The sequence below is a fragment of the Mercenaria mercenaria genome, chromosome 2, assembly GCF_021730395.1.
Source record: "Mercenaria mercenaria strain notata chromosome 2, MADL_Memer_1, whole genome shotgun sequence".
Taxonomy (NCBI): Eukaryota; Metazoa; Mollusca; class Bivalvia; order Venerida; family Veneridae; genus Mercenaria; species Mercenaria mercenaria.
This window is the reverse complement of record NC_069362.1, coordinates 44,586,182-44,598,712: the sequence shown is the minus strand read 5'-3', so window position 1 is coordinate 44,598,712 and position 12,531 is coordinate 44,586,182. Positions and strand designations below refer to the sequence as shown.

Here is a 12,531-nt window from a genome sequence, read left to right as displayed (position 1 = left end):
ACCTTTTTAACTTCTTAAATAGAGGATATTTATTTGTTTCAGTGTAAGATTGAAATATCTTTCACAAGTGAACACCAGACGCAATATTTTCACAAGTGGTATAGCCATGAGTAAAAATGTAACTGTAAGGTATGGTTTTCACTTGTGATATTTTTATCTTACATGCAAAACAAACAAATTTTCTTCTTATTTCATGTTTTGACTAAATTTATCCATTTTATAGTTTCTTACCAGTGAAAAATATACTCTACATAATTTTTCACTAACACTAGATATAGATCACTCTAATATTTCAATAATTCACTGAAAAACATGTAATGCACTAGAGCTGCTTCTGAGAAAAACGCATGTTTCCCACAACTGCCTAATCATTTAAATAGTAAGTCAGTCTTGATATACTGTTATACCTTTGAAGAGTAAAAAGGCTGATTCTGGGTAATTCAAGGGCCATAATTCTGAAGTGCCTAGGCCGATTTGGCTAGTTATCTAACTTGGGCTCCTATACTACAAGTATATATGTACATTCATCAAGCCAAAAGACCCCTATACTACTCATGTACTACTAGAGCGCATGCACATTCACGAAGACAAAAGGACCCCTATACTACTCTGAGTAGTAAAGAGGTCCTTTTGGCTTCGTGAATGCGCCTAAAATCAGAGTGTTTTTCGGTAATTCAAGGGCCATAGTTCCGAATTGCCAGGGCCAATTTGGTTAGTTATCGAACTTGGCCGAAGTCTTATGGTCAAACACATTTTGTTCAAGTTTGGTGAAGATCGGATGAGAAATGTTCGACTTAAGAGTGCGGACAAGATTTGTGACAGACACACAGACTGGAGTAAATCAATATGTCTCCCTCACCACTGTGTGGTGGGAAACATAATAAGGATATTAATAATGTTATCATCGGACACAAACAGGAAATGAATGGAACACTTTCTTTTTATCTCATGAGTTTGTAAATTATGTTTGTTTCCGGATAAGAAACTATCTCAACAATTTCTTTCGATTGGCAAAAATGTTGAATTTCTTCATCTTGACTTGTGATAAAACATAATGTTTGCAAGTAAATGAAATATTTAACTTGCCATATTTCCTCAGATAAATGTGCCCCTAAATTCTAGCATTTTTCAATGGGGTGGAGGGCATTATATGTCCTTATTTGACAAAATAACCAATTTTATCCATATTGTAGTTTCTTACCTGTGAAAAATAATTATATACTCAATATTTTTCACGATAAAAACACTAGATATAGCATTTCTTAAATCTCTTATTTTCTTACATTATTTAACTCTTTTATTTGGATGTGTATTAAATACAGGAATGATTTCAACATCTATTTTGTGTAACAAATATCAAGACAAATTAATAATTAGTAATAATTTTTTTTCTAAGAAAAAGCATTTATTAATAAGGGGGCTTTATTTGAACTTCTACAGTAGATTAAAACATCACAACAGTGGAATATTATGCTGATCAACTAAAATATTTCAAAAGTGTTGATAACCATGTATCAAAAGCATGTGAACATTTTTCTCATGAATATTTCAGCAATGTTTGGTAAAACGTCCAGTACGTTCTACAAACTGCGACAAAGACTAAAATTATTCATGTCGAAATTAGCATAAAATTTACTGTATTTAAAATTTTGAATCATTCATGACCGTCAATGAATTGCCAAACATTGGTATGAGATGAGTAATTCTGTAATTGTTTATTCATCTTTGTTTGTTCAATGGAATGATAAGTGGATACGGGAAAACAAAGGTCAAAACAATGTGCACAGGCTATATCATTTAAGCCTTTATTGACAAACAATTGACGTGCTATCAATTTGTGTCTATGTATGCATCGAAAAAAGATAAAATTAGATTAAAGCTTTGTCAAGTTCAACAATTTGACGACTTTACGATCACTGAATTTTAGAGTACTTAAGTAATACAACACCATAATATGTATAAATTGGTGGCCATTAAACTTAAATATTACACTAAATTATGCATTTCTACCCACACTTAAGATTCGAATATTGCTGAATAAACTTTATAAATTATGTGCATTTAAATTTAATTTTTGTAAATTTTTCTTATAACATTCCAATGTTGCAATCTTACAAATTCATTACAATTCAGCATATGTAGACAGACAGTAAGAAATATTTAAAATATTTATGTCGGATTTGCTTTGTTGTATTCAATGTCATTTATCGGCAGTATTTCAGAATAAATATTAAGCGAGTCAGTTAATCTAAATACATGCATATTTTTAGCAACAGGATCTCGAACCATACCCGATTCACTGTTCTCCTGTTTTCGTGGATTATTGCATCCAAGAAACACCTACAACACCCGTTATTGTATGTATTTTAACCCTTACCTTGCTAAATTTCTATAATGAACTTGTCCAGCTTTCAATTTGGACAGTACCATTAACTGTTAAAAGGGATGCTTACCAAAAAGATACTGACTGAATGGCGAACAGTGCAGATCATGATCAGACTGCACAGATGTGCAGGCTGATCATGATCAACACTGGTCGCAAAGGCAGAATCAATCGTGTCCAGCATGATAAGAGTTAATAGAACATGCCGAAGTCAAAACATTTTAATGTAGTGTATGCTTGGAATACCAAATTCTCATTTCATTGAAAAGGGTGTATTTAAGTTATAAATAAACTTCCAAATACACTGGCAAGAGATTTATAATAATGACTGTCAGGATAATGCTTACAATGTGATACAACAGAAATTACACGAGTCAATAACATTAATTACTACAATCGTCGTAGGCGATGGAAGAATCCTCAGATCCTCGGAGTCATCAGTTGACTGTTACACCGTCCCTTTCAACAAGCGAAAAACTTTTAGTGATAGAAGCTTTAGTACTATAGGGCCAAAGTTGTGGAACAATTTACCGCTGAACATCAGACAAAGTTCTTCAATTGACTGCTTTAAGAAAAAGATGAAAACGCATTTCTTCAGAGCCTACTTTGCATTAAGCTAGTTTTGACTGAGTTTTAAAACAGTGATGCTAGTGACAGTGATAGAAATTTAATGTTTGTCTGTGATAATTATATGTTAGTAATGTTTTAAAATATAGTATTATCATTAACTTTAAATTAATAATTGCTATTTTAATTCGTTTTAATTAATCTTATTTAAAATACTTTATATTTAATATTTTATTTCAACTTGTATTGTACAATGCCATTGAATATGTTTTAAATGTAGAAATAGGCGTTTAAGCAAATAAACCAGTTTCAGTTTCAGTTTCAGAAGAAGAAAAATTAGATTGGAAAAGGCATTGTTTAACAAATCAGCTGCCTACGCAGAAAAAAAGCAAGGCCTAAAGAAACAATGATAAAACAATGTTAAATGTATGCGAAATGAACGTTGAGAATCTTCGCATGACATGCAAACTGTTCATACATAAACCATCCTCAGCTGTTACGAACAATAACTTTTATTCACGATCAGTCACAAGTAACAATGTATATATCCTTCCTATCGGAAATGTATCAAATAATCTCAAAGTAACATATTTGCAACAAAATACCTTACTTCATTGTTTTTTATAGCAAAACAGATTTTATTTCTATATACATGTCATTGCTCTTTGTTCATTTTTAAAAATAAAAATAAAACAAACCAAGATTAAAATACATTGGTAAACCAACACTGTTATAGATCGTCTTTGTTTAATTTTCATTTAAATTTGGAAAATTTTTGGAAAACCAACATGTGCATCAATTTTATGACTTAAGTAAGCCTCTAATGGGAAACTTGTTCTATATACAGAATCTGACTTAAGATGAAAATAAAAAGTAAATGCTAAATTCCACCTCATAGTTTATTCGGAGAAGTTGTATGTGGAGAATCATAGAAAAATGTCAAATAAACTCAACATGAATGATAGATTGAAATACTACTAAATTCAAAGAATTACAGCCAGCTGCAGTTTGAAACAGCTGGACAGGACCCACTGCAATATTAGGGGTACTACAAACCAAAACTTATTCCTAATTATTTTCAGTATCTCGCAGCAATTTTAGGTGTCAAAATTTTACATGTTAAATGTTAATTTCAGGAATCAGCACAATAAAATGTTTAAAATTCTAAAGATACATGTCATATTTATATCAACATAAGAATACTGAGACAAAACCTTTATTACAGTCAAACCTGTGTAAGCGGTCACCTCTACTGGGCAACCACATGTCTTAAGTTAAGAAGCCAAATTTGCTATTTCCAAACTTTCAGAGCAAATTAACCTGTATTAAACAATAACTTATGTTAAAAGACCACTTTTGTTCCGTCTTGACTGACTGCTTAAGACAGGTTTGACTAAATTAGTTTTTGCGTATTCCACAGTGGCCTCAATCAATGATATCAATAAACCAATAAGGTGATAAATTTTGTTTCCTCTTAATTAATCAAATTTATAATCAACAAATCTATTTCTTTCAAAATTGCAATTTGAGTCATAATGCTAAATTTATGCCCCTGAAATTTTCATCTGTATAAAACAGAGTTCCACAACATAATGTGAGATCTTATTTCTAATCCACAAAAATCTGATATAAAGGCAGCAGCCAGGGGAGATAATATGAAAGCAACCAGGGAAGATAATCTGTGACAGTTGAAAAAAAGTGTCTATTACTGCAACAGCTTGATGTATGTGACATTGGGCATTTCCATATAGGTGTTAATACATAAAAGTCTTAAAATGCCAAAATAAATTAGTAATTACTTTCAAAATCAAACACTGCTTTTTAGCAGTGTGTAAATATCAACACTGAGCTAACAAACTCTTGAAATGTTACCAAAGTCAACATGCTGTGTACCTTATAAATGTCCGCAGTATAAACAGATTATCGAACTGTAATGTTCAGCTTATTTTGTTTTGATCGGTTTTACCTTGTTTTTCAAAGAGTTATTTCTTCAGTTATGTAAATGACAATTAACTAACCGGTGTTGCTGGATTCTGTACGAGTACTAACTTCTCCACCACTAACTGACAACTTCTCCACTTAACCTTTAGCTTGCTGGTGGCAAGTGATTCTGCCTTTCTGCTTTCTGATCAAGATCTGCACTGTTTGCCATTCAGTATCCTTTTTGGTATGCACCCCTTTTAACAGTTAATGGTACTGTCCAAATTGAAAGATGGACCTGTCCATTTTAGAAATTTAGCAGGGTAAGGCTTAAATCAGAGGCTGAGGACATATGACTGATGCACAGGAAACATACAACAGCACACTCAGGGATCAAACTATCAACCTCTCAATTTTCATTGTTTTGTTACCTACTGAACTACAAATGGGGCCGCAGTTACAAAAACAAACTATTATAACAATCTCATAAAAAATCCTAATCAATGTTTCACATAAGTGTCTTCATAATTAATGACTTGGGCCAGAAATAATCAATATGCTTGTAACCATATTTTCATTAGCAGATGTAACATACCGCAATCCTTTCATCTATCAGAAATCTTCATTAGAAATTCTCTATTGTTATCTGATTGTCTTCTAGTTTTGCAGCACACTCAACATGTGAGAACACACATAACGCTTCTAGTTTAGTTTAAAGCCTTTTATTTTACATAGTCATGTAGTTGAAAAAGTTATCTCGACTTAAATTTTGTTTACTATGTCTGGTGGCTACTTTGTGGAATTCTAGACTGCTTGCACCTTGGTAAAGGAGATTGTGAAAAGCGCCTTCAAATTCTGCTCTCACCAAGATTCAAACCCACAAACTCAGGCCAAGGAACTCTAGCATCATGTACAGTTCAGTCTGAGCCTTAATGTGTTTGCTGAGCAACTAGGTAATGTATCCCTAAATCAAGCTACCAAGTTTCACTACAGAAGCAAGTCCTTTACCGCTGCACTTTGTGAAATCCATCTCACTTTAAACAACTGTCACCAGACTTGTTCTTCCATATTATAAAGTTACAATTGTTCCTCAGCACAATGTAATACATTGATGTAGCTGTAGAGATACCACCAACAATGAAACTGTTCTTTTGTATGTTATAATGAACTTTCAAAACACAAACCTGTCTAGAGCATCCTTAAGAGAGTGAACAGATCTTTATTTGCAGGTTGTTTTCAGTTTAAACCAGAAATGAAACTAATGGCCTTTAAGTTAACCCTTATCATGCTGAACACTATTGATTTTGCCTTTGTGACCAGTGTAGATCATGATCAGCCTGCACATTCATGCAGTCTGATCAAGAGCTGCACTGTTCATCATTCAGTCAATATCTTTTTGTTAATTTGGTAAGCATCCCTTTTAACAGTGAATGGTACTGTCCAAATTGAAAGATGGACCAGTTCATTATAGAAATTTAGCAGGCCACAGATTAACAGAGATACTCTGTTCAAAGGTGGTCTCAAGCACCTGTTTGGTTGTAGAACAATATAAATCTTCCTTTAGAATTCAATGGTACTTACATCAAATCTGGCCTGAACCTATGTATGATAGCACAGAATGCCAGTCCACTCTTCCACGAGGCTGCCATATCTCGAACCTCCACATCCCGATAGCCATCCGCCATCTTTTTACACCATAACTGCAGTGCTTTCACTTTTGTCATCGCCATCGTGAATTTATTTATTTTTCTTGTCTTGTGTTACATATAAAAAAGTTAATTCCTTTTCTAGGTTAATGCCGATTTACCGGTAATCTCGTATACATACTTTTTTCCATCGTCAATTGTGACAGATTCAGCAGTGGCACAAATCTGTAACGGAAACAACGCAACAAAAGGTGAATCAATATGTATTACATTATAAAACAGACAAATTGAATAAGTAGTACTTGATGTCACACAGCATTATAGATTTACGACACTTAAAAAAGTCCAATATTAACAGTGAATTTCCAGCAAAACAAACTGATGACATGAAAACAGGCGAGGTTAAAATCCACATTTAGTACCTTGCATTTATGTTCATCATATATTTTGTTTTCTCAGCACCAAAAAAAAAAACTTGGTAAGTTATCAATATATGATCATGTCAGGGTGTGAGGAAGGGTGTGAGGAAACTAGTTTAAACCAACCACTGCCATACATTGTATTCAACTAAATGGGCATTAACCTTGAGAAACTTATTGAGGGACTTTATCTTTTCATTCCTACATCATCTTTAGATGGAATTAAGGACTTGCATGACACTTTCAAAATAAAGATACAATATATTAGAAGTTCAAACTTATACTGTGCAATCATTAATACCAGTACATGTGAGGGACTGATTTTGGTGAAATTAGCAGTTGCATTAATCCACACATTTTTAATTAAATCCCAATGAATGCATTAACTTCCCATTCATTTCATCTTCAATACATGAAATCCATGAATATATATACCTAAAAAATTGCTGTTTTGGTGTAAAAACCTTAAAATTTCTTGCCTACAAAATTAAATGATTCTAAAGTAAACTGTATTCAAAGTTTCATAAAGTTTCTTAAGTACTGGAATAATTCTGATAACAGTTCCTGGAAGAAAAGAGTTTTCTACATGTTCTAAGTGTCTGGGAATTTATTCTTATGTAGACACATTTTTTGTAACACATCTTACAACTACATATTTACACATACAATATACCATGCTTTAAAGCTGATGTTAAGCCATTGTAGTTAATACATATTAACACAAATTTGATTCATACCTTTTGATATTTCTATCAAAATTTTATCTTCCATAATATTTCCCTTGAAGTTATTTCAAGTTTTATTACACAACATACATTAAATTCAACTTTTATTACACATTAACATGCCTTTATATTCAAAATTTTATTTTCAATGCAACCACAAATATTTATAATATCATAAATAATTTCAAACTTTTTACTTCTCTGTACTCTACCGGTAATCGCTATTTAATTAATATCAACGACACATATAAATATTTAATTTAATATATTATTAAACTCACTCCAGCATATGATTATGAGACTATAGTGTATCCTGTTTACCATAAATATATCCTGAAAGTTTCTATTTTTACACAATGCATATTATAGTATCCCTTCCTGGTTTTCCCATGACAATAATCATGTACAACACCGTATTCATAAACAACCCGTAAAACGACATTACCAAATTCCTAGTCTGTATTAAGCAAACACATGACTAAGTAAGATGTGACAATATATATTTCCCGCCTCGTTTAATCCCTCAACTATTTCTACCTGACATGGGTTGTATGCGGTATCTTTATTTAAGTCTATTCTATTTACACCAGTTATTGACGCAACGCTTTAGGCCAATACAGTTAAACCCTGGTCTATGTTATCAAAATGTCAACAAATAATTAATTTAAACGTTGGTTTCTGGACAATGTCTTAAACTGATAATTATTTCAACATCTGTCACAAAATTTATCTTGTAATATTTTAAACTGATTTTATAAACATATAAATAATCATTTTGAAATTTCATGTGCATTGTAACCACAGTTTTTTTCCTTTTTCTGGGGAATGGTGGGCAAGAACCATTAACTGGGAAAAGTCAGATCATAATATATTAAGTAAAGTGGGAGTGGGGATGGGGGTGGGGGGTTGCGTGGAATTGCAAAATATGAAAGTTGATTTTTTTTTATAAATATATTATGCACAGGAAAAAAAATTACATAAATGCACGTTATCTTGTTTTTTAAATGGTATATGGAGGGGAATACTGCTCAGAAATGGTGGAAAAAAGTACTTCTTGTAGCAGGAAATGAATTTCAACCCTAACAATAAACCTAAAAACACTTCTACCATATTAAACTTTTTGAGGGGATGTCGACAGAACAAAAAGAAACCTGTGAAAACATACTTAGGTAGTTTAATCATTCTTTATGTCATGCCTTTTAGTGCTGAACTAAAATCTGACATTGGCAATGGTAAAAATGCGGAAAAAAATTTGGTAAAAATGCAAAATTTTTTTTAGTAAAAATTACTTTACGTTTTACAAGTAAAGTATAACTATCTTTCACACCAGGTTTTGCACTTACTTTTTATTACAGAAATTATTACATTTGGTGTTCACTCCACTGAAAAAAAAAATATCCTGGGATCATTGGCAGATATTACTATAATTGTATCACACAGAAATCAATTTTTGATATGAAAAATTCAAATTTCTTTTTATTACACTTCAAGTACTTAAAAGTTTAATATTATACTGTATCAATAAATTTGATAAAATTCTGTTTTAAAGGGAGATGTACATTAGCTTTTGAACAGGAATTTGTGAGTGTTGGGGTGGAGGTGGAAATGTTACAAAATAATCCATTTAAAAAAACTGACAATCAAAATAGAAAGAAGCGATATCTAAGGGGAAAATAACGGGAGACAACATTCCTACAAAATGTTGAATCTATATTTATCCACTTTTTCACATTGTGATTAAGGAGTTCTGTTAGTTTCTTTTATCATGGTCTTTAGCACATCAATTTTTAACATGTGTTAGTACCAGGGATCATGTGCCTAATTATAATTGTAATTTAATTAATTATAATTAATTACAAATTTTGATCTAATAATTAGGAATGTACAGAAAACCTGATATTGACAGGTCCAGGCTTACAGACAAAAATTTTGAGGCACTCGTGTTCTTAAAGTGCAATAAACCTTTATGAGTTGCAGGATACTGTCTCATATGAATGTCAGTGTGTACATTTGCATATACGAACTGAATGACTGAATTTCAATATGTTTTCTTGCTGACATTTGCTGATATTAACATGCATGTATTAAGTAAATGATTTGATTTGCTGTTTTTATGCACATTTTGTCAAAAAAGCTTTGAATTGTAAATAATTATGTTGAATAATAAAAACTGTTTTGCAAATGACTGAATTGTTACAGATAAAATAATTAATTATAATTAATTACTTTTGGCAAAATAATTGTAATTAATAATTAATTACTTTTTGAAAATGGCTTGTAATTTAATTTAATTAGCAATTTTCTCAATGTAATTGGAATTATTTTTGAAAATAATTAGGCACATCCCTAGTTAGTACATTTTTGTACTTGGAGTTGAAAGGTGACAGAACAGGGGAGATAATTTTGAATTGCATTAACATTGAAATTTCTATGTTAAATTTGATGAAACAACCTGCAAAATGCTTCTGATGTTCCATAGATATCACCTTAATCAAAAGCACTGAAATTGTTTTCAAGATAATTCTATGTTGATACTGCCAAGTATTGAAGGCATACGATAATGTATTGTACATTTGGTGACAGATAGAAATGTGACCTCACAAGACTGTTATCAATGTTTTGCATAAGACTTAGGTCCAGGTTATGGAAAAAAAAAATCATAGACAGAAAGAGTGGAAAATTAAACAGCATATAAAACATATATATAAGTTTACAAAAAGCATCATCAATTTGCTCACATATGTATTGAATGCTGGAAAGGAACTGCATGAAGAGGACCATACCTCTCGACAGTTCAACGCCTTTATACACTCGATCACCGATTTTAAAGAACTGTTACATTTCTTTGTTTTGATGCAATTGCGATAATGTACCAGTGCTTAAACTTCACATAACTAGCGTTAAACGTCGATCTGAACAACTGTTCACTTTTATTTCTTTACAAATGGCATTCTTTTATAAAGAGGGACAACTTATTTTTAGTATCCATTGGTACAGGACAGTATAAGACAAAAAGGCGAAAATCCAAATTTTGAAACCAAGTCATTAGATTTTCATGATAACAGGCACAGTAAAATTTGCAAGAACTGATGCCAATGTACTTACGAATTTGGCACCTGATGTGAAGTAAGCCTAACATAATTACCAGTCGTAACAGCTGTGCAAGTTCTAAACTTAAAGCAACGTGGGGTTTTTGGTAAAATAATTCATAATGCATCTTAAGAAATATTTTCTTTAAATTCATTAAAGGGAAAATACAACAATATTAGGGGAAAATGTAGCTATTTTTAATTTTTTAGCTAAAGGAAACAGCCTGTATTCTGCTGTAAAAAATCGCAAAAGAATCGCTGCAAGGGCAATAATTTAAATTGATTTTTTAAAAAGTTCTCTAACTTTGGTACATGTACAAGTATGTTTGATGAGTAAGGTTTCTTGTGTGAAGGCTCAATCCAACAATCCTATATATGTAGCTGTTATCAAAGTACAGATTGACTGTTGGACACAAAACTTCAGCCAGATTTTCTAAGAAGAAAAAGGGGCATAAGTTTTAAATGAATTGAACAAAGCAATGTCTATGTAGGTTTGATGACTTGGAAGCATTGTGTAAAGTTTCAATCCGATTAATATAGTTGTTACTTAGATACAGCTTGATAGCTGCCTGTTAAACGTTAACCCTTACCTTGCTAAATTTCTATAATGAACTTGTCCATCTTTTAATTTGGACAGTACCATTAACTGTTAAAAGGGGTGCTTACCAAAAAGATACTGACTGAATGGCGAACAGTGCAGATCATGATCAGACTGCATGGATGTGCAGGCTGATCATGATCTACACTGGCCGCAAAGGCAGAATCAATTGTGTCCAGTGTGATAAGGGTTAATCAAATATTGTTAACATTGCAATTAACTGAATTAAGTTCAACCACGAGTTATCTAACTGGATTATTTCAGGTCTGATGGAATAGTGATGATTTGAAACATTGTGTGAAGTTTCCAATACAGTTGTCATTGTATTAAGAGACCACCCAAGGGACTGCTAAAAAGTGGTCTCTTAATGGAATGGTTTCTTAATGAATTTTAGTCAGGTGAAGAGAACAGTTATTTTTTACTGTTAATATAGCTGTAATTATTATGAGCATACATATATCATATATGTATATATATTTCACAAACTGTGAACATTATAGCTGGATTGTTCGTCAGTTCGACTGTTACAAAAGTTAATTGCATTTAGGCAGGTGCAAAACGTACTCGCTAATTACACAGGTGAAGAATTGCCCGGCGGGAATTTGGTACCAGGTTGCTTAATAGATACTTTTGTTGAATATTGCACCAGTTGGACTACATTAATGTGGTTGCTAGTCGTTTAATAAAAATACCGTTTAATGGAATGAATTTATGTACCGAAAACGTTCGAGAGGGATTTTGACCGGTCGTTTAATACAAAAATCGCTTAAAAGAGGTGGTTGCAAGTACAATGTCGACTGTACATGCAATGGTTACTGAGATATTAACTTGTAGCAAATTTTTAACCTACACATGTGACATCGATGGCAAAACCGTCACCCTGGTGACTAGATCAACTCTTTCAATTCTTTGGAAAGTCAACCTAACAAGTGCTGTCACAGGAGACAGCACACTCAACTATTTCGATGCGAGATAGTGAAATTGGGCACATCTGAGGAAGCTGAAACTGTCACTGGTGTCTTTAATTACTCTAATGTGGATGAAGATATTGAATAGCTTAGGTCTGTCAAATTATGTATTTAGCAAAACGTTAAATAAGTATAAAAGGGACAAAATTCATGGAACATTTCTGCAAGAGTAATGCACCATGAGTCAAATCATGTTGCTAATAATATGGAACAGCA

The 12,531-nt window shown here is 32.2% G+C and overlaps 1 protein-coding gene across 7 annotated transcripts in view; it reads right to left on the bottom strand.

Moving 5' to 3' along the window:
- The window catches only part of LOC123563834 (MICAL-like protein 1), a 40,389-nt gene that overhangs the window by 25,541 nt on the left and 2,317 nt on the right, over positions 1–12,531 (bottom strand). For 2 of the 7 annotated variants that reach the window (XR_006688878.2, XM_053536458.1), the window contains exons 1-2: positions 7,942–8,094; positions 6,452–6,741 (exon numbers count right to left, since the gene is read on the bottom strand). Coding sequence is in view for 5 of the 7 variants with exons in the window: in XM_053536458.1 (XP_053392433.1) it covers positions 6,452–6,600 (149 nt within the window). In the remaining 2 variants the exon portion in view is untranslated. The other 5 variants (XM_053536461.1, XM_053536462.1, XM_053536459.1 and 2 more) reach the window with 4 other exon arrangements.